Genomic DNA, 20,824 nt, shown 5'->3' on the forward strand with positions numbered 1-20,824 from the left:
ACTTTGGGAAATGTTTTTGTGGCATTTCATGAGTGATCTTGTCATTCTGGAAGGCACAATGGATCAACAGAAGTATGCATCTGTCCTTGGGGCCATGCCCACCGTTAGATGCAGTTCATTCTTCCTCGACATGATGGCATCTGCCAGGAGGAAAATGCAACATGTCACGATGTCTTACTCTAAAGTTTATTATTTGAATAGTGCAGGATGAGTTTTCCGTACTCCCCTGCCCATTAAACTCCCCAGATTTAAACATATTCAAGAATCTGTGGCACCACCTTGATCGGGCTGTTTGTGCCCCGGATCCTCAATCAAGAAACCCAGCGCAGCTGGGCACAGTACTAGAGTAGCATGGCTCCACATCCCTGTGGGTACCTCTCAAACCTGATTAACTCTCTCCCTGCACATCTCACATTGATCCATGCAGCAAAAAGTGGTTATTCAGGTCTCTGATGGATGGTCACATTAATGTGAATGGACAGTGCAATTCTGCTTGTTGCATACCAGATAGAAGATCATTTACACATATGAGGAACAACAGTGGACTTACGATTGAGACTTTGAGGACCTCATACGTCATTTCTCCACAGTCAGAATAATGTCCCTTTATTACTTTGGTTCAGTTACTAATTACAACTTCCTACATTTTTTTGGTTATAAATGACATTATCCTTTCCTTGGCTATCCCATCAATCCTCATTTTACTTAGGAGAACACTGGAGAGGAATTCCGCCTAATTCAAAACACCATTTTGTAGTTCTGTTTTTTCCTAGATATGTTTCAGCCCTTTTTTGCTAGCTTCTGTGGGTTGGTTTGTTTATTTTCTTTCATCAAGCATGCAAATAAGAAAAACTGCAACATACACAACATGATTATTAGGAGAATATTGTGATTCACATAGTCAAATGTCTTAGATATGTCACAGAAAAAGCTAACCGATGCTATTTTATTATTTAATGCTTGTAAATAAGGCCTCGAATTGGCGCTGTATGCCTTGTGCAAATGCAGTCACTGTGATGCCACTCCCCTTGTCCACAGTGAACCAAAATGCGACCATCATTTTCAAAAAAAAACAGAACCTGGATTCATCCGAAAACACTATCTGATGCCATTCCTGTCCCCACAGTCATCATTCCATACACCATTGCCTTACAGCATGTTTCATGCACATTTGCCAATGGTAGGTGAAGATGTTTTTAAGTGTAGGTGCATTAGTAGGACTAAACAGTAATGTGGTAATTAAAGTTAACACTACTCATGTATACACATCCTGTAAACAGACTTACTCCACATAATTTTGATAAAATAATCATTCAAATGGTCTATGGAACATGTAACTGGCCAGCTAACCAACCAACCAAGTCACAGTTGTCACATTGGATTTACTCAAGTTGCTTATGTCTACCATTTTGACAAAATTGTAGGTCACAGCTGATTCCTGGTATCAAACACTTTAGTATTTTCTTTGGTGGGATCTTATGGCATTCATGAGATAAACACAAGAAAGTGTGTCCACAATTCAGCTGAATAACCCTTTTATATTATTTTTTGCTTCGCAGAGAACTGATCCCAGGACACTCCAAAACATCTGAAGTAAAGGCCTGTCAATAACTAAAGAGTTTAAAGGAAATGACACACAAAAAGGTGATGTAATTTATCTATTGTTATGTAAGTAAACATGTGGATGTCTGTATTTTTTTTAAAGAAATGTTGAAGAATAACTGGACACAAAAACAGTAGCATTAACAGCCATAAAACATAATAATTTTTAATGTGACCCACATGAAAACTGGATTTCAGAAGGACACATAACTCACATGCTTCAAATTTCATAGCAGACTTTTGCAGCATATACATCTTTATATTAAATTATGTTTCTTAAAAAATTTTTGCAGTATATTTGTGGTATCATCATTCTAATTACGCAGTTAATTCATGTGTTTGCCATGTTAAACTTGAAAATTCTCACCCTCTGAATTACAAGCAGCTGTTCAACTGCACTACCATTAAATATGTCAGAGGGGGGAGGGACATCTCGCTTCCCAAGTGAACCATTATGTATCACCTGTGTCTCATTGGAATCAACGGGACTGTTAAGTCTTTTTGTACCATATTTAGCTATTCCAGATTATATGTAATGTAATGGAAATGTGCTTATAATTGTGTATATATTAATTAGTTGTCCTAGAGTGACAAAGGACAACTACTGATTGACATCAGTCACAGAAACCATGCAGCAGCAGTCCACAGCATTCCATATCTGTGTATGGTTTGATACGAAAAGGTAACACTCCAGGTATTGTAATATAACATAGTGTACCAATGCTACAATATGAAGACATGGTAGAAGTCAACAAAGGCACTGTAAGGAGCTGAAGTCAAAATACATCTAAAACAAGAAAATATCAGCTGGTTCGTATTTTCTGCAACCTATCCAAGGCATTTGACTGTGTGAATCACAATATTCTCCTACATAAATTGGAGTTTCATAGGACTGATGGGATAGCCAACTAACGGATAATGACATATCTAACCAAAATACTGTGGAAAGTTTTACTTAAAAGGGGAGGTCCATGGTGTTGGGATCAAGGATTTACTTCAAACTTTGTACACCTTTAGTAGGTTGTTAAAACAACATAATGAGCAAGCAGTATGGTGCACTACTCTGGCAATTCTGAGAAAATCGGAAGAGAAGTATTATGCGTTTTTTATGATACAGATGTATCTGTGCGAAGGTACAACTGTAAGAAGTTACTGTGATCAAGTGGTTAGCATTCGCGCCTTGCAAGAAAGTCATGGGTGCGGCAATGGTTCGAATCCAACTAACACTTACTTTTTAATCAATTTCTTTTTTCATCACTGGTAACATAATTTAATTTATATGACATTCTGGAGGTAATGTAATGGAAAAACTACCATGTGCATTTTCATACAGTTGTAATGAATATCTTATGTTATTTGACTATTTACTACTTGTAATTAAATTTTCAAGGACAAGGGACAGGCTTGGAAACCCCAAGTCAAACCTCGATAAATAATGATGCAATCAGCAACATGTAAATCACAAAGCGTCAGACCACAAGAGTAATGTACAATTACTCATCAGATGTGCTCTCAACATCAGATACTGCAGGTTGGTATTTGTCATACAGACATGGAAAACATAAACTGAAACTTGATGCAAATATTTCATGTAAATATGTGTTTCTTTCCATTACATTACCTCTCAAATGTCATATAAATTAAGTAATATGACCAGTGATGAAAAAAAATAATGATTAAAAAATAAGTATTAGCAGAATTCGAAGTGTTGTCATGCCCACAGCCTTCTTATGAAGCATGAACACTAACCATCTGACCATAATGACTTCTTGCGATCAACAACTTCAAACAGTTACATCTATGTCATAATAAACGCATAAAACTTCTCTTTCCATTTTCTCAAACTTGCCAGAGTAGTGCACCTTACTACTTGCACATTATGTTGTTATAATGACCTATTACCAGTGTACAAAGATTGAAGTGAATCTGTGATCTCAACATTGCGGCCTCCTTTTGTTAGTAATTCAACCATAAAACTTCTCTTTCCATTTTCTCAAACTTGCCAGAGTAGTGCACCTTACTACTTGCACATTATGTTGTTATAATGACCTATTACAGGTGTACAGATATTGAAGTGAATCTGTGATCTCAACATTGCGGCCTCCTTTTGTTAGTAATTCAACCACTGTAGTAAGGGTACATTATTCTGATAGGGCAGAAATAAAGTATAGGGTTCCCCAAGGCTCCAAATAAGTCCCGCATAAAATGCACATTTGGACATCAGCTGCTTTTTTATTCGAAACCAAATATCAACTGGTTTCAGTCACAGATCATCTTCGTGGGTTAGGGTTACAACAGTTTAGGTCACAACATAAAATCTGTAATTACTTAAATAATGGCCACGTCTCATATTTAAAACATACCATGAATTCCAGTATAACACACAGGACTTTTAGAGGTAAATACACTAATAACATGCGTAACCATGAACAGAAGTACTGCTCTGTTTATTACGTTATTAGTATGTTTGCGTTTCAAAGACCTGTGTGTTGTACTGGAATTAATGACATGCTCTACATGTGAGATGTGGCCATTATTTAAGCAATGATACACGTGATGTTGTGGCTTAAACTGTTTTAACCCTAATCTGTGAAGATGATCTGTGATTGAAACTGGTAGATATTTGGCTTTTAAATAAAAAAAACCAGCTGAGTGTCTCACATGCATTTTATACATTACTTGATGGTTGTTAGTAGTCACCTTCCAAAAATGTCCAATACAAGCCCGCTGTCGTTCCTCATCCTCCGTTTAGATTAGATTAGGTTTCGTTCCATAGACCCAAAAAAAATGAGATGATTCTTGTGGGTGTGGAACATGTCAAAGTACAACATAAAAATATAAAACATTTGAATATAATAGTTACAACCCTGATCATGTGTCACGAGATAGTCAAAATAGGTTAAAACGATGCAGTAAATTGGAACAGCTAATATTTACAGAATTAACACACTATCAGAATGAAACACTGTTTTACACTATTAATAAATTTATCATACACAGAATACCCAATCTTGACTGTTGTGACCAAGTGTTGTCAAAACTGAAATCTAACAGATATTTTTACTTAAGCTGGCTTAACAGTCTCTGTTAAGATATTAATCTACAGAGTAGGAGGAGTTGCCTATCAAAGTCTTTCAAACTCTGTTTAAACTGTGCTTTATCTGAAACCAAGTTTTTAATGGTTGCTGGCAATTTATGGAAAATGTGTGTTCCTGAATATTGGACCCCCTTTTGGACTATGTAAGTGATTTTACATCTTTATGTAGATTGTTCTTCTTCCTAGTATCGATACTATGTATTGAGCTATTGGTTGGAAATAGAGATGTATTACTTGCAACAAATTTCATTAAGGAATAAATATACTGAGAAGTAGTGGTTAGAATATGAAGTTCATAAAACAGGTTTCTACAAGATGTTCTTGAATTTACACTAAAAATGATTCTTATCACACGCTTTTTCACCGTAAAAACTTTTGCTTGGTTTGATGAGTTGCCCCAGAATATGATCCTATATGACATAACAGAATGAAAGTAAGCAAAGTACTCAAGTTTTTTATATTTATATCTCCTACATCTGACATAATTCTCATGGCAAATACAGACTTGTTTAGGTGCTTAAGCAATTCTGTGGTATGCCCTTTCCAACTGAATTTATTACGGAGTTGTAATCCCAGAAATTTAACACTGTCAACCTCTTCGATCTGCATGTCTTCATATGTTATACTCATGATGGAAGGATATCTCTTAGACGTTCTGAACTGCATATAGTGGGTCTTCTCAAAGTTTAATGACAGTGAATTAGCTTCAAACTGCTTATTAATGTCAGTGAAAATTTGATTAGCAGCTATTTCTAAATCTGTACTTGACTTGCTACTTGTTGCAATGCTTATATCATCTGCAAACAAAACAAACTTAGCATCTGACAATTTAACAGATGAGAGGTTATTAATGTGCACAACAAAAAGCAATGGATCCACGATGGAACCTTGAGGAACACGTAATTAATTCCCAGTCAGATGAAGACTAACTGCTTACTGCACAGGTATTTCGCAATGACACCCTTTGTTTCCTGTTAGATAGATAAGACACAAACCATTTCACAGCATTGCTGGTGACACCATAATACTCTAATTTACTTAAGAGAATGCTATGGTTCATGCAGTCAAAGGCTTTTGACAGGTCACAGAAAATGCCAGTAGCCTCTAATTTATTATCTAATGAATTAAGTAAATTCTCACTGTAAGTGTAAATAGCTTTCTCTATATCAGAACCCTTCAGAAATCATAACTTGGACAATATATTATTTGCAATCAGATGCTTAAGGAGACACTTGAACACAACCTTTTCAAATATTTTTAAGAAAGCCGGCAAAAGTGAAATTGGTCGATAGTTTGATGGTATCTCTTTATCCGCCTTCTTGTAAAGAGGCTCAACTTCAGCATATTTTAGCCAGTCTGGAAATGTTCTGCTAAGAGATTGATTACACAAATAACTTAAGAAAGAACTAAACTCGCATGAGCACTCCTTGATTAACTTTGTTGATATGTTATCATACCCACTGGAATACTTAGATTTTAAGGATTTTATGATGGATGCTCCTACTTTGGGAGATGCATGTGTCATTTCCATTTTACTGAAGTTATTTTTAAAGACCAGTCTCAGATACTCCATTGCACTGTTCACCAAACCAGGTAACCCCAAGCTGTCAGTAACAGAAATGAAGTACTTGTTTAACAGGCTTGCAATACTACATGTACTTCTTACCAAAGTCAACAAGCAGAATTAGTACTTTCTGCAGGTGACACTAGTATTGTGATCAAACCAAGTACACACACAACAACAACAACAACAACAAAAGGAATGGTAAACAATGTTCTTAAAAGTGTTATTGGCTGGTATTCTGGGAATGGTATTCCCCTCAATTTTAAACAGACACAGCATATTCAGATCTGCACATCTACGATACAAATACTACACTAACGATAAGTGTAACACATGGTGAGGAAATAAGAAACGGCGGAAAATTTGAAATTCTTAGGCATTCATATTGATGAGAATTTAATGTGGAAAAAGTTAATTTTCAAACTCCTAAAACCACTTAGTTAAGCCACATTTTCACTTAAAATCATTCCAAACCTTGGGGAAAGACAAATCAATAAGTTGACCTATCTTGTAAAGTTTCATCCCATAATGTCATAGGGAATAACATTCTGTGGTAACTCATCTTTAAGAAAGAAAGTTTTCATTGCTTAAAAATGTTCTTTAATAATAATATGTTGTGCTTACTGACTATCATCTTATAGACATCTGTTTAACAAATTGGTCATTTTGACGACTGCTTCACAATTTATTTCCTCATAAAGTGTTTTGTAAATAATCTATTGCTGTCCAGAAAGAACAATGATAGATGTAATTACAATACTAGAAGAAAAAATAATGTTTATTACTCCACATTAAGGTTGTCCATAGAACATAATGAGGTGTGCAATGTTGCAACCAAAATTTTTGATCACTTACACAGTGATATAAAATGTCTTACAGACAGCACAGTAAAAGCAGAAAATAAACTGATAAAGTCTCTCCCTGACAACTCCTCCTATTCTGCAGAAGAATTTATACTGCTGCAATGTGTACAGGGTAGTTGGTAGCAATTACTAACTCACATCTGTATGCCCCTCTGTCTCCTTTTTCTAATTAAAAAATGAAGAAACAACCACTTGTAAATGATGAGCATTTAGACATATTTACAAAATTATTTGTGATGTCAATATAACATTACTTATGCTACATCATTATGATTTATCATGAAAATGATACATGAAATAAGAAACCTACTAACTAGGTAAATTCTTATTTTGCAAGCAGCCCTATAGTACATTGCTGAGGGTATCTGGCACTAGTATTATGTATGATCCACCCACATGTCAGATCAGGATGCTACACTCTGGCACACTTTGTCTAAGATTTCCAAACAAGAATGTTTCTTCTACACACCGCATGTATACTGTACTAAAACTTGTGTTCAATGAGGAACGGGAGTGAGAACTTTGGCAAAGGGTCGAAAGTACCATAAACCTTATCTTACTGCCAGTGGGTCTCATTTCCTAGACCTCTATACATCCACAGCAGTGACTGTACAGATGCAGAGTAGCTGAAAGTGAAATGAAGTGATATGATGCATTTAACCTTCTTAGCATATACATAATGAAATTTCACTTCCATAACCGCTATAAACATGAAGTCTATCTGCATAAGTCAGCAGGCTTTACCAACATGAACAAGTATACATGCTGAATTCTTCCATGTGTGAAATGTTTGATAACATCCTTTATGTTTACAGCCTGCAGACAAAATTCTGCTATAAACCATATGTTTATAGTTCATTCCATGAACCTGTTACTAGTCTTTCATTTGACTCCTGTCACTTCCATATCACAAATACTGTACCCCAATTAAAATTATTCTGTGACAGACATCTCGTAGTGGTGGGGAGCAATGTTGCTCTCATGCAGCCAGACATGCCTCACAAGGTGCTGCATGTAACCTACAAAACAAGCAATATAGCGAGCATGTGGTACTCAAGAAAGAATTACGATTGGATGATAGTTTGGTGGCTGTCCCCTACCAATTGACTCTGTGAAACATCAATCACAATGTATATGTATATTTCTAATCTGAAATACATTTAGGAATCTATCATCCCCCTTCTCTTTATGTATATCTAAATACTAAGCATAATGCATGATAATAATGTTCTTCTCTATTTCATTTCCCATGTGTGCATCGTCCAATCATATTATTAGATCCAAGAGGCACACTGTGCATAAAGCGGATGAAATAAGGTGTGTCTCAACATTTGATTCTGCATCCAATAATTATGACGTTTATTGCTCACTAAAGTATAAATTTATCCCAGTTGGAGGGTGGAAAGTAACTGTATACTGAGTGTGAGAGTCCAGGGTTTTTGAAGCACTGAAAATTTTAAATCTTCACAGCAAATGGTCAAGGGAGAAAATTATTGTGCCACAAATTCATGTTATTAAACACAAAGAGCACACACAAAGATTAGTGTGAGTTGACTGGTGAACAATATTTCATAGAAAATTGTTTAACCTAGTGCTTCAACAGCAATTACCTCTGAATTGTGTCAATGCCCATTAGGGTTCATCAACAAGTTGCACAATAACCTCAACAACAGAAAGTCAGGGGAATTTGTTTACCTGATGATTCCTTGTTTGTATGAACAGTGCGTTAACGGTGGCTGCATAATGCCACACTGATGGTTAGATATGTACAATACAGCCTGATGATGCACAGCAACAACATACAGAGAAGACTTCTAGGTACTCTCTTGGTCCCTTGACATCAACAGCAAGTAAACTTAACTGATTATGGTAACTCTCCATCCCTGGATGTGCCTTGCACTTCTACTGTCTTCCCTAGTGGTATGACATATCGCATAGTGGTAATGCTGCACTACAAAATTATCGAAGCATGGTTGGTATAACATTAGTGGAAGTTCAATGTGCTTCAATGGCATCCAAATTCCAAGGGTCTTACCATTATGAAGTTCCTCTGGCATCACTTCACAACAAACGTAACTTCTTAAATATTTTAACAAATTTTTAAGTGTCTTGTAGTTTATCTGGTGTCAAGGCACTACAAATTGAGCTACCGAGTTCCAATTCTTGTTTATGTTCCTGATTACCTCTCAATGTCTCCACTACAGGGTGAGAGGTTATCTTCACTCATTCCATTAGTTTAGTTATAACAACTATCAGACATCATTATGGCAAGTTTCATTAATGTGGCAGTGTCTATTTTGGAACATGGTTTAATTATGAAATACACAACTCAGCTTGTTATGCTACTGAATGGGGTTTGTTTACTACTACTTTTCAGAAGTGTTACAGGTGGAAAATACAATAGCTGGGTGTATGATGGAGGGAAAATAAGGTTTAATCTACAGTTTAATTTTCTACACATTCTGTGGATCATATTTGTGACAACCCAGCATGATGTGCAAAGTGTCAACAGCTTTACAAAGAAGATTCATTTTCTCTGTGATAACATGGTTACACGCTGGACATTTACATAACGGGATCTTTTTTAAAATCATCTGCAACAAAATTCTATCAACATAAACCAACATGTTATCAAGTACCATGCTGATCCAGAATAGTGTGTCTGGTGAATAAGGAAGAGTTAAGATAGCAACCACTGCTTAATGAGTATTTATTAGTGGTATGTACCGAAATTGGCAAGAAATGGGTGCTTGATTGCATCTAGAAGTGGTAAGAGTTAAATGGCTTGGAAGCTTAAGACTGTAGCTTCAACTAGCAATAAAAAAATTAAAATAATGTTTGCTGAACAATTTTGGAGCCAAGTTGGAGAAATGCGCACTGTGATTCAGTTGGTTCAATGTTTCACATTTTTATTGCTCATGAAAACCACACATTGCATGTTGTACCACCATACAGCGAGACCTTCAGAGGTGGTGGTCCAGATTGCTGTACACACCAGTACCTCTAATACCCAGTAGCACGTCCTCTTGCATTGATACATGCACGTATTCGTCGTGGCATATTATCCACAAGTTCATCAATGCACTGTTGGTTCAGATTGTCCCACTCCTCACACGGCGATTCGGTGTAGATCCCTCAGAGTCATTCGTGGGTAATGTCGTCCATAAACAGCCCTTTTCAATTTACCCCAGGCATGTTGGATAGGGATCACGTCTGGAGAACATGCTGGCCACTCTAGTTGAGTGATGTCATCGTCCTGAAGGGAGTCATTTACAACATGCGCATGATGGGGGCGCAAACTGTCGAATGAATCGCCAATATGCTGCCAATATGGTTGCACTATTGGTCGGAAGATCGCATTCATGCATCATACAGCTGTTACGGTGCCTACCAAGCCACCAGCAACCTACGCCGGCCCCACATAATGCCACCCCAAAACAGCTGGGAACCTCCACCTTGCTGCACTCGCTGGACAGTGTGTCTAAGGCGTTCAGCCTGACCGGGTGGCCTCCAAACACGTCTCCGATGACTGTCTGGTTGAAGGCATATGCGACACTCATCGGTGAAGAGAACGTAATGCCAATCCTGAGCGGTCCATTTGGCGTGTTGTTGCGCCCACCTGTACCGTGCTGCATGATGTCTTGGTTGGAAAGACGGATCTCGCCATGGATGTTGAGAGTCAAGTTGCGCATCATGCAGCCTATTGCGCACAGTTTGAGATGTAGCACAACGTCCTGTGCTTGCACGAAAAGCATTATTCAACATGGTGGCATTGCTGTGAGGGTTCCTCCGAGCCATAATCAGTAGATAGCGGTCATCAACTGCAGAAGCCCTTGGGTGGCCTGAGCAAGGTGCCTGTCTTTCTTTATCTCCTCCATGTCCGAACAACATTGCTTTGATTCACTCCGAGATGCCTGGACACTTCTGCTGTTGAGAGCCCTTCCTGGCACAAAGTAATAATGCGGACACGATCGAACCGCGGAATTGGCTGTCGAGGCATGGTTGAACTACAGACAACACGGGCTGTGTACCTCCTTCCTTGTGGAATGACTGGAACTGATTGGCTGTCAGACCCCCTCCATCTAAGGGGCGCTGCTCATGCACAGTTTTTTACATCTTTGGGTGGGTTTAGCGACATCTCTGAACAGTCAAAGGGACTGCGTGTGTGATACAATATCCACAGTCAATGTCTATCTTCAGGAGTTCTGGGAACCAGGGTGATGCAAAACTTTTTTTGACGTGTGTATATTCAAATACACGTTTATATATTTGAGCTATTTATTTTCACTGTATTTTGATAACATTTCCTACATCATAATCAAATGATCCTTGGATTAATATGTACCTCCAAAAATTTGGAAGCTTCCACCCTAGGCACATTGTACTATATTAATTGTTTGTATTAATCAATTTGTTGCACATAACTGTACTCCCATCAAACACTCTTCCCCTGCTCCCATTCTCTCAAAAGCATGGGGGAATCCATTTGAAGAGAACCACTCGATACTCCCTTGAAAATTTTACTAACAAGTTCTTCTGTTGCTGTTTCTCTACCAAAATTTATTATAATACTTATTGAGGCAAATGAGATACCCCACAACTGTACCATGTGGAACTACACTCATGATTTCCCCCCACCCGTCAAAGCATTACGTTTTTTCCAAAGTTTTTGTCATTTATCATCAAAACCAGTTGCTTGTAATGCCACAAGATCTGTAAAATGTACGCATATCTACATTAGTACTTTAATCTTCACAGTAAAATGATTTGGACTGATCACAACACCAGTTGATATTTTCTCATCTGTGGTTGGCAACATCTGGTAAATAAATGCGCAAATGCACTTTCAGTCTAGCAATTCTTCTGGAATTACTTCTACTTAAGTGTGAAACTATTCTCAAGTAAATTACTCCCATGAGTGTTTTTGATAAACAATGTCAGTAAAGAAACTGGATAATAATTATTTAGATCTTCTTTGTCACATTTCTTACAAACATGTCCAGCAATGGCATTTCTAATGCATATGGTGTAATCTTTTTGATTGGTGACAAAAGAAAAGTTTGAGTCTACAGTAATCTCAGGAAAGTATTGGGGAGGAATGCAACAAGAGAACAGAATATTACTCAGTAAAAGATGTACCATGCTGTGAAAATTTGATTTTGAGGAAGGACTAAATATTGCATTAGAAAATTTTCAGTCCCACATGAATTGACAGATGAATACAAAGTAGGACTGTGAAGTATTCATAATATATAGCTTTGATATGAATATATAAATGTAATTAGGATTAGACGAAGCCACATCACTGCAAATGGTCTATCTTATTGCAATAATTTCAGTAAGAATAAATTTGTGGTAAACGAATTTCACAAAATGCTTCAACCGTATGCAACGTGTATCTTTGGAATGGAAACCAGTAATAGATTTACTGTTATAAAAAAATAACCATTTTTACCTTCAAAGTAGTCCAACATCCTCATGTGAAATTAAGCTTCTCCAAGTACCAGTGAAACTGTCTTATAACAACATCAGAGACAGTGCTTCATAGTCAACAGAGCCAACACAAATTAAAGAGCAACAGGCTGGTCAACACAACATTCGAGAAAAGTCCACAACAAACATTGCATAGCAATAGCAACAGCATAATGTAAACAAATGGCCACATAAAGGAGATTGAAGTAGATAAATTTTAACCATAAACAACAAATGAAATGCACAGGCTAAACAAAACTAAATTAAAGTGGGGCCATGAAAATGGGCACCAGTAAATACTATCAGTGCAACATGGGGAAATGTAGTGATAATGGCATATATAAAAACATAGCACACATGAACTAGAATTACCATTTCATTGTACCTCCAAAATATGAGAGCAATTATGTCAAAACTGGTGGAAAAGAAAGACTCTACATTATCATGTAATCTGGGCTGTGACATAAGCAACTAAAAAAATTCTGTTCATTGAAAGTGCTGAACAGACAAATGATTTCACTCAAAATTTACATGTAAGCCACCACTAAACAGGTACACACACTTTCCAACATGTTTTGTTTATCAGATAAATTGTTTTTAGGTGGGGGTGAGGGATGGGTGGAACAGCATCAAAAATTCTGGTTTAGTCATGAATCCCACCGAATTTATGCATATTTCTATAAAACAAAAGACATGGATATTCACTGGGCGGATTAGAACCAGGACCAGCACACCTACCCATTCCCAAAGTAAGCGCTTTAAGGTGTGAACAACAACAGATGGCCCAAAGCTCATGGATAGACAAGTTTGATGAAGAATAGTTAATGAATAATCAGAAAGTAGGTCAAAAGGTGACCAACACAAACGCTACCCTGCCAGGAATAAAGGGCAAGCTGCAAACTCATATAGTGGTTCCACCATATACTTGCCAAGGCACTGCTGGCCAACACTGACAACAAAAATAGCAATAGTGTATCAAGCACGAACACCCCAGAGACTGAATTGGCAAGCTCCCCGGGTCTATGGAGGCGTCGTATCCCACCCGTTGGCTTTGACCCATGACGTAAGGGTGTTGTGTTGTGTGACGTCATGACGGTGCGGAGTTTAGTTTCAGTGTGTTGTGTTTGTAGATGTCTTGTTGCGGTTGGTGTAGTGCTCTGGTGCTGTGTGTTCATATGGATGTCGGTGCTTGAAGTGTGCATTTATCGGTCGTGACTGTTATAGGAAAATGGAAATTAGTTTCAGTGAGTTACGGATTAAGTTTCCGTTGCAGTGTCGTTTGATGTTAGTGGTTTGATGTTTGTCGTGCAGTAAGTCATTTAATTCAATTTGCGGTTTGTTGTGTTACGTATGGATATGACTTCTAAGTTTAATAGTGCGTGGGCTGAAATGGGGGACAATATGTTGTCCGTCATTAAGTTTCTGCAACTTTTCGGGCTTGTTACGGAGATAGTGAAATGTGGTGTATGCAAGCAGAATATGCGAGTTGGGGGTTAGTGCGTAGTGCTGGAACTTTTTTTATGGTAATTAGTCACTTTTTTGGATCTATTGTACGCGTGTTATGCTGTTAGGTGGGGTTTTTATCTGTTGTTGGGTCGGTGTTATTTACTGCATGTGTTGGTGGTTGATGTTTTGGTATTGGCACTTGTGGTTGATTTATGTATCTTAGGGGAAGTACTCGATTTTAATTTTTCTGGTGTCGTCAGTTGTATTTGAGCTGTAGAGGTCATGGGAAGTAACTGATTCCAATTTGTCGTAACTATGTGTGTTTTGGTACCGTGAGCTGTTGTTGACCTATATACATCAAGGGAAGTATTCGATTCCAATGTATCGTGGCTGTGTGTGTTTTGGTATCGTGAGTTGCTTTTGACATAAATAGGTAAGGGGAAGTGTCCGATTCCAATGTGTCATCGTAGCTGTGTGTGTTTTGGTATCATGAGCTGCTGTTGACCTATATAGGACAGGGGAAGCATCAGATTCCAATTTTTTTTTTTTTTTTTTTTTTTTTTTAGATGTTGGTTTTGTGGTATCAATAGTTGCGGTGTGATTACAATTTTTGGAGTAGTTGGTTTTCATTCTGTGGCATTGACAACTGCGGTTGAGCTATGTAGGTGAAGGAAAATGACTGATTCCTGTCGACACTGTAAGTGTAGCAGAATTAGGGGATTTAGTAGTGTTTTTATGTCGTCATTTTTTGTGGTTTGGGATTTTGGTGTGTTTATATTTAGTTTGTCCCCATCCCAAAAAAAAAACCAATTTCCCATGCTGGTCCCGTTAGTTTGATTATATTTTGGAGAGAGATGTGTTTGTTGGTTTTGTATGTATTTTTGTGTTTGTTGTCATTTACGTAATGACGTCATAGGCGCCATATTGGAGACGTTGACAAGGGTCGTTTCCACCATATTGGTGACATCATGGGTCAAAGCAGACGGGTGGAATTGGACACTTCTGTAATCCCAGCTCCACCTGTCATCTCAAGGTGTCAAGTCTTGTCACACTGTCAAATCACTGTATCATGGTCAGTTCTACACAACAGATCTGATCATCTGCTCTGATAAAGATGGCAATGAACAGAGTGAAAGTGTTTTTAAATGCAAACAACAACAGAACCAACACCATAGGGCAATTCCTCCATCTCATGGCCTGGCAAATATATTTAAAAAATTAAGAACTAGGACCAGTGGCTCACACCTCTCACAAAAAAAGGAAACATATGCAATGGACTGGACACCATAATTATGAAGCAGTCCAAAGGTAGACATCATAGCTGGGATAGGGCTGATGTAAAATCAAGAAAACTGGGTAAAGTTCTTGGAACAGAGGGCCCATGCAGCCAAAGCAATCTTAGCAATTATATGTATTGTCACAAACAACAATATATATAACTTAAAACTAAGTCCATAAACTTTTCACAGAAAGTTCAAAATAAAAACTCAGAAAGTGTAGTTAAAGTAACTGTATTCCCTTTAGAGAATCATACACTAAATGGTTTGTAATTACAAGGAAAACTACAATCTTCTGGCTGAATACTTAAGAACATACTTACACAAGATCCATCAGAGGAGGATTTGGACAATGGGTCCACTACTGCCCACCATGGAAGAAGTTAGTCAAATCACAAAACAAGGCAACAACTAAGCTATGGAAGCACTGTGATGGGACAACATGGTGATAAAGTTCATTAAAATTATTCAGAAATTTGAAAACCAGAACATTTACCACCTGACTGTACCTAAGCCATAATCCATCCCCATCACAGGTAGCATTTAATATGATGAACAATAATGAGCATCCCTATTCCCTCATTACCGAATAAGATCCAAAGGCCTTGCTAATGAGGAGAAAAACCAACTGAATTTTTTTTTGAATATCAGAGGTGCTTCATGAATAGATTAGCTGAGTCTTAAAACAATACTACTTTACTCTGGAAACATAAGCAGCTGTTGAGTTTAGAATGGCTTACAATTATGTGGAGCAACAAACTCTTTGTCAAAACATTCAGCAATTAGGAGTAGACAACACACCACTCAAAATCATTATATACACTCCAAAGTAAAAGTTAACACACACAACTGTGATGGTTTTGAGACTCAAACACGGCTCAGACAAGTTGATGGGCTTTCATCATTTCAACTGCATTTATGAAAATGTGGTGACAAACAGGAAATGTGAACGAGTCAGAGGAATGTATCTGAATCGTAAGAAATGGGATTTATGGGCAACATAACGCTAACTGTACACTATCTCTGTGAATAGAAAGAACCTAATTCAGCTATGCCAGTTAATAAATTGGAACTATGAACTGACACAAAATACCAAACAGTACATGTATCTTCTGAAATGTAGCTGAACACCATATAACAGACATCCACCCTAGAGCCTTGTATGCCATGGAAAGCATCACTGAACAGAACTGAGGAACACTGGTGACATTACAATTCATAGGTGGGTAAGTTTGTCCACTTTCCAGTAAAACAAAGACCTCTGTACAACCTAGCTGACAGAAACTGTAAAGGATATAAAGGAGATGGGGAGGAGAGGTCAACATATTTTTAGTAACAGGGAGATTTCATGCATGCATACTTTTTAGAAACTACCAATGAAGAAAGCAACAGCACCAGAAGAACTGTGAAAATACTGGGCAAAAATCAAAGATCAGTGCTTGAATAGACTTTGTACCCAGTTAAGATACCACGGGGGGAAAACAAAAGAAAGGGAGGGGGGGAAAAAAAATCTGCAGACTATAGCGAGATACAAATGTTTATGCTATATACACTATAGCAGTGGCTTTAAGAGCATTAAGCACACTTCACATTAACACAAAGTAAGAAGGGAAAAACTTGAGTATACCATTATTGCAAGGAAAAGGTGGAAGAGCAAAAATAGCAGCAGCATGAGCATTGACAAAAACAACTCTAGTATCATGGAAATATGCTCAAGAAATATGGACAGTAGAAAACCCATGTACGTACAATGGATCAGGATTTCTTGTACTGATGGGTCCAAATAAAAACTAACATCATTCATGTAAGCAATTCCCCTTTAAAAACTTTATCAAGTATTGACACCATAAAAGTAGAAGGGGAAATGAGTAACCACAAATAATAGCCGGGTTGCCCAATAATTGTATTACAAAAGATAAAGTTTTTATGAAGAACATTAATTTAATATATTCCTCAAATCTGAGGATAAAGCAGAGGGTGGGAAGTGCACATATATCTAAACAGTTGTAAGGAGGAAACTATTCCAAGGTAAAGGGACAATTCCTTAGCTGTAAATTGTGCAGTAGCTGCAACAGAGAGAACATTCCGTGGGAAATGTATCAGTGTCAGTTGTGATAACTGAGCATCAGCTTTTCAACCAGTCATTTACTATAAAATTCATCAAGTTGACAGATGAAAGCTGCCTGTAATAACTGCCAAAACTTGAGTAGTTCCATGTGTAGCACAACATACTTATGCATCCCAAATAACTTTTACTCAGTCGTCATATAGCTACACATGAATCTCCATACACAGTGTTTGCACATGACAGTAACATGCTAGAATTTGGTAGAAGTTTTTTTTATATTATTAATAATTACAGCAAAAAGTCAATAAATAGAGCACATAATGCCTTACAACAACTTATGACAAGTAAAATAGGAAACTTATTAATTGTACCATTGTGAAAAAATTGTTGACTTATGGATGAAATAACAGCCACAATAATCGGCTCACTACTTAAATGTTTTATACTTTTTTGGCAGACAAAACAAGATAATGAAAATATTACTGGAAAATGAAGACTGACAGGGCATGACCTTTGTTGAAAATATAGATCTAGATACTTCTGCTCAAATATTTTCAACATGTGGCAGAGTTGTTGCAAACTTTCCTGCATTAACAACAAAAGACAGTTCATAGATAGAACTGCAGACTTGTATACCATATCAAGCTTTACAAGACAATGGCGAAGATATTTAGTGCGGGTCAATAAACATGTTTTTTTTTTTCTTTGGAAAATATTAAGCAAAAATATAATAGAACCACACCAAATTTTAACGATGATATATTGTTTTAAATGTAACGGTTATGTTGGAGAGCGGGAGCGTAAGACATAAACGCAATTCTCTTTTATAGTTCCTAAGCATAAATTTATGGGTAGTATCACAACTGTTCATAACTACAGGCCACCAGGCAGTGAAAGCTTCTTGTAACGACTATATTATAACGCAATAAGTATGTCGCACTCCAACTCGGCAATCGTCTATCGGTCACTCGCGCTTCACATCAACCGCCGCCAGGCAGTGAAAGCTTCTTGTAACGACTAAATTATAACGCAATAAGTATGTCGCTCTCCAACTCGGCAATCGTCTATCGGTCACTCGTGCTTCACATCAACCGCCCCCGCCCCCCCCCCCCCCCCATGGCAAGCAATACGTCACCAATTGCCCGCCGCCCTACAGCCAGCCTATTCGTATGTCGCACGCAAACCCGCCAGTCATCTATCGGCCACTTCGTGCTTCACATCAACCGCCCCCGCCCCCCCCTCACACACACTCTCTCTCTCTCTCTCTCTCTCTCTCTCTCTCTCTAGCCAAATACGCGCAAGCAAACAGCGTATTTCTCACGTAAACGGTAACCAAGGCAACTACGCCTTCAGCTGAGATGATATCCATTTCATGATGAAATGCGTACTCTCCTGTCACCATGTAATAACCTATGGTAACGAAACTTTTTATGTATGGCGTGATAATACTAATGTGAGCAATTATGTTTCACTCGAAAATGACAGGGAATAGAAATTCGGATATCCAGTAACACAAGAAATGTTGGTCGGCTGAATGTCCAATTGTGATGCGCTTCGTAGCTTCATAATTTAAAAGCGGCTAACAAGTGGTGTTAATTCTTCGTAAAGCTGGAGAGGCAGTGTTTATATATTAAAATAATACTTAGCGAATACTTGGCAATGAGCATTTTCTTTCACTATAACACAACACTGGGGCATTTGGGTAACGTTACAAAATTTCTTACACATCAATAGACACCTGCACACATCATAATGCTAGCATCTTCAATATACATATAGGTGTAAAGTATCGCATACAGGATGAGTAAAACACATACCATCGTATTTTTCCATTACCATTTACATGCGATTTGTCTCACACTCCACTCTAATTTGTCACATAGAACCATTAAATATTTATATTTATCTATTTTTTTAGGGTACTACCCTATTTTGAGTTTCTCTAACGAATTTAAAACATACACATCCATCAATCAAGGACCACTACAAAACTGCGTCAAGGTATCCAAAGAATACAAAACGAAAGAATACTCGTTAAATTCTATTCTCTTGGGAACTTCACGAACACCAAGTCCACAAAAGGGCAGCTCATGAGACAGAACCCAAACACTCGGAAAAATGAACTAAGGCCACCGACACACATGGTGACAACAATGTTTACTGTTACCCAGAATCTCAGACGAAGCGACAGACAAAACGACTGATTGTCATGTTGCCCCATTATTAGAGAGATATCGCAAGCATTGTTTATGAAAGTTACGGTTAAGTATATTATTGAGCAAGAAAACAATTAGCATGTTGTGAATGTCTGTATTTATACATGACTACATTATACATTAGGAATTACTTCGGCGCTAGTACAGGCACGTATAAACGTCAGTGAATGACAAAGTGACGCAACGAATCCTGTCGCATTCATACGGAGCAGGCAACCTACTAATATTCTAATAATCATTTCTGTCTATCCTTTAACTGTTTCATGAAATGATGTTGGACGGGTCAAATACGTTCCTGTGCATGACAAGCACGTAACGTCCGCATATGAACTACTTCACTACGTGAATTTGTCTTACTTTTAACACACACTTACACAGGAAGATATAATGCCTCAGTTCAACATTACCTTCCGCAGAAAACGTCCCTACTCTTTCCTTGCTACGTTATCTCCAGCAAATTGCTCTGCATATGAATGTTCGTGAAACAGATTACCTATGGAAACAATGACAGAAACATTCTCACGTAAATGCACACAAATTGCTCTGTGTTACATTTACTTTTGGGTCCAAAATCAAATGTCTAACAGCTATGTCATTTATGCAACACAAACAAATTACTAACGGAGCTATATATAAGAAAAACGATGCAGGGTATTTTAAATTTTCGTTTGACTCACAGTGTATTATCTACTATAGAACATTTTGTGAAGTATGAGGTCATCAAAGGTGTTGCCATTAATTGGTAATTAAGGTACCATAAATCATGGCAGTTTATCCGAAACATTACGATATAACATGAATCCAAATATTCCTGGTAGTTGAGGGCTTGCCATTTACAGAGAAGTAATAGAAGAAGACACAAAGTTTGTAGAATTTAACGTCCTGCCAACTACATCGCCGTTACAAATGGAACATAAGTTTGGATAGTGCGATGATGAGGAAGGAAATTGGCAGTGTCTGTTTCGAAGGCACACACCTTGATCAATTTAAGCAAACCGCATAAAACCTATGTCACAACAGCTGTTTAGGAGTTTAATCTGCACTCCTTTATAATACGAGCCTATGTGCTAACCAGCAAGCCACATCACTTAATAACAATAGGAGAATATCATCGCTCTACTGGTATTTATATAACATAGCTGAAACTTCTCTCGCACTTTGTGGTCAGCGAGCCTGGAATAACAATTTCTCTGCTATGCATCAAGGCACTGCTGAACAA

General features: G+C 37.6%; 1 protein-coding gene across 3 annotated transcripts in view; it reads right to left on the reverse strand.

Moving 5' to 3' along the window:
* The window catches only part of LOC124722736 (pre-mRNA-splicing factor 38B-like), an 87,349-nt gene extending 67,841 nt beyond the window's left edge, over positions 1-19,508 (reverse strand). For 2 of the 3 annotated variants that reach the window (XM_047247876.1, XM_047247877.1), the window contains exon 1: positions 19,207-19,507. In XM_047247876.1, coding sequence (XP_047103832.1) covers positions 19,207-19,228 — 22 coding nt within the window. In that variant the 5' untranslated portion in view covers positions 19,229-19,507. Of the gene's footprint in view, positions 1-19,206 lie in introns of all 3 variants that reach the window. The other variant, XM_047247878.1, reaches the window with a different exon arrangement.
* Between the last annotated feature and the right edge of the window lie 1,316 nt (positions 19,509-20,824).

This window comes from Schistocerca piceifrons, chromosome X (genome assembly GCF_021461385.2).
Source record: "Schistocerca piceifrons isolate TAMUIC-IGC-003096 chromosome X, iqSchPice1.1, whole genome shotgun sequence".
NCBI lineage: Eukaryota > Metazoa > Arthropoda > Insecta > Orthoptera > Acrididae > Schistocerca > Schistocerca piceifrons.